This window comes from Cyphomyrmex costatus, unplaced genomic scaffold (genome assembly GCF_001594065.2).
Source record: "Cyphomyrmex costatus isolate MS0001 unplaced genomic scaffold, Ccosl1.0 scaffold3054, whole genome shotgun sequence".
Classification (NCBI taxonomy): domain Eukaryota; kingdom Metazoa; phylum Arthropoda; class Insecta; order Hymenoptera; family Formicidae; genus Cyphomyrmex; species Cyphomyrmex costatus.
Genome location: NW_017277184.1, coordinates 19765 through 20815, shown reverse-complemented (window position 1 = coordinate 20815; position 1051 = coordinate 19765). Strand labels below are relative to the sequence as shown.

Genomic DNA, 1051 nt, shown 5'->3' with positions numbered 1-1051 from the left:
CAGTCATAGACAAGTTGCAGTAGCAGCCCCATGGGCTAATGGTTTAGTTGAAAGGATAAACCGGTTTTTAAAATCGTCATTAAAGAAGGTTGTCGAAGAGCCGAGCGATTGGTTTGATCAACTACCAACGGTACAATATGTCATAAATAATACGTATCATTCTTCATTAAAGACATCACCGTCTAAACTTTTATTGGGATACGACCAAAGCAATCACTCAGATAATAAATTAATTGATTACTTTTCAGATTTGTTAAAAGATAGTTTTCAAAGTGATAATGACCGTGAAACTGCGCGGCAGTTAGCTATCGACACTACAAATAAAATTAAACATTACAACAAAATTTATTATGATCTAGCTCATAAAACTCCGTCTGTATACAACGCAGGAGACTATGTAATGATTAGAGATACGTTAGTCAAACCTGGTGAAGACCGAAAATTTAAAATACCATATAAAGGTCCTTACCTTGTCGATAAGGTTCTTAATAAGAATCGCTATGTAATAAAAGATATACCTGGTTTCAATATAACTCAGCGTCCATACAATTCTATTTTATCACCGGACAAGCTAAAGCCATGGGTAAAACCAGTTATACCATAACAGTCTTTCAGACGTTCCTTTGTGATTATAATAATATTTTGCGTTTGTGATAATAATAGGTATTAGTATAAGATAAACATATACGTTTGTTACATATATCACTAGCCTTAAGTTTTACTTTTAAGTTTATACGACCTAGTCGGTATTCCAAACTTTATATTGATGATTTATTCAACGTTATGTTACGTCTCATAGTATTTTACATGTACCGTTTGTTGTTTTTATAGTTTACGTGTAATCTTTTCGGAATCTCTGATCACCGAAAAGAAAAACCTACATTCGAGGTCGAATGTTTGCGCAGAATGGCCGAGCTGTAAGCGAGCGCCTGTTTCCGACATCAGCTCCGCTATAATTGAGATGTTAGCCGTCTCGTAGCGCCACGATCGCTACATGCGCGGCGCGTATATAGTTTAACTTGAAGTCGTCGTTATGGTCGGCGCGAGTGCG

General features: G+C 36.3%; 1 protein-coding gene across 1 annotated transcript; it reads left to right on the top strand.

Moving 5' to 3' along the window:
• Positions 1-172: 172 nt before the first annotated feature.
• LOC108775678 (uncharacterized) lies at positions 173-604 on the top strand (the record flags this gene model as incomplete). Its single annotated transcript, XM_018542109.1, has 1 exon — positions 173-604. A coding segment is annotated over one exon (432 nt), but the record flags the coding sequence as incomplete, so codon positions are not given.
• Between the last annotated feature and the right edge of the window lie 447 nt (positions 605-1051).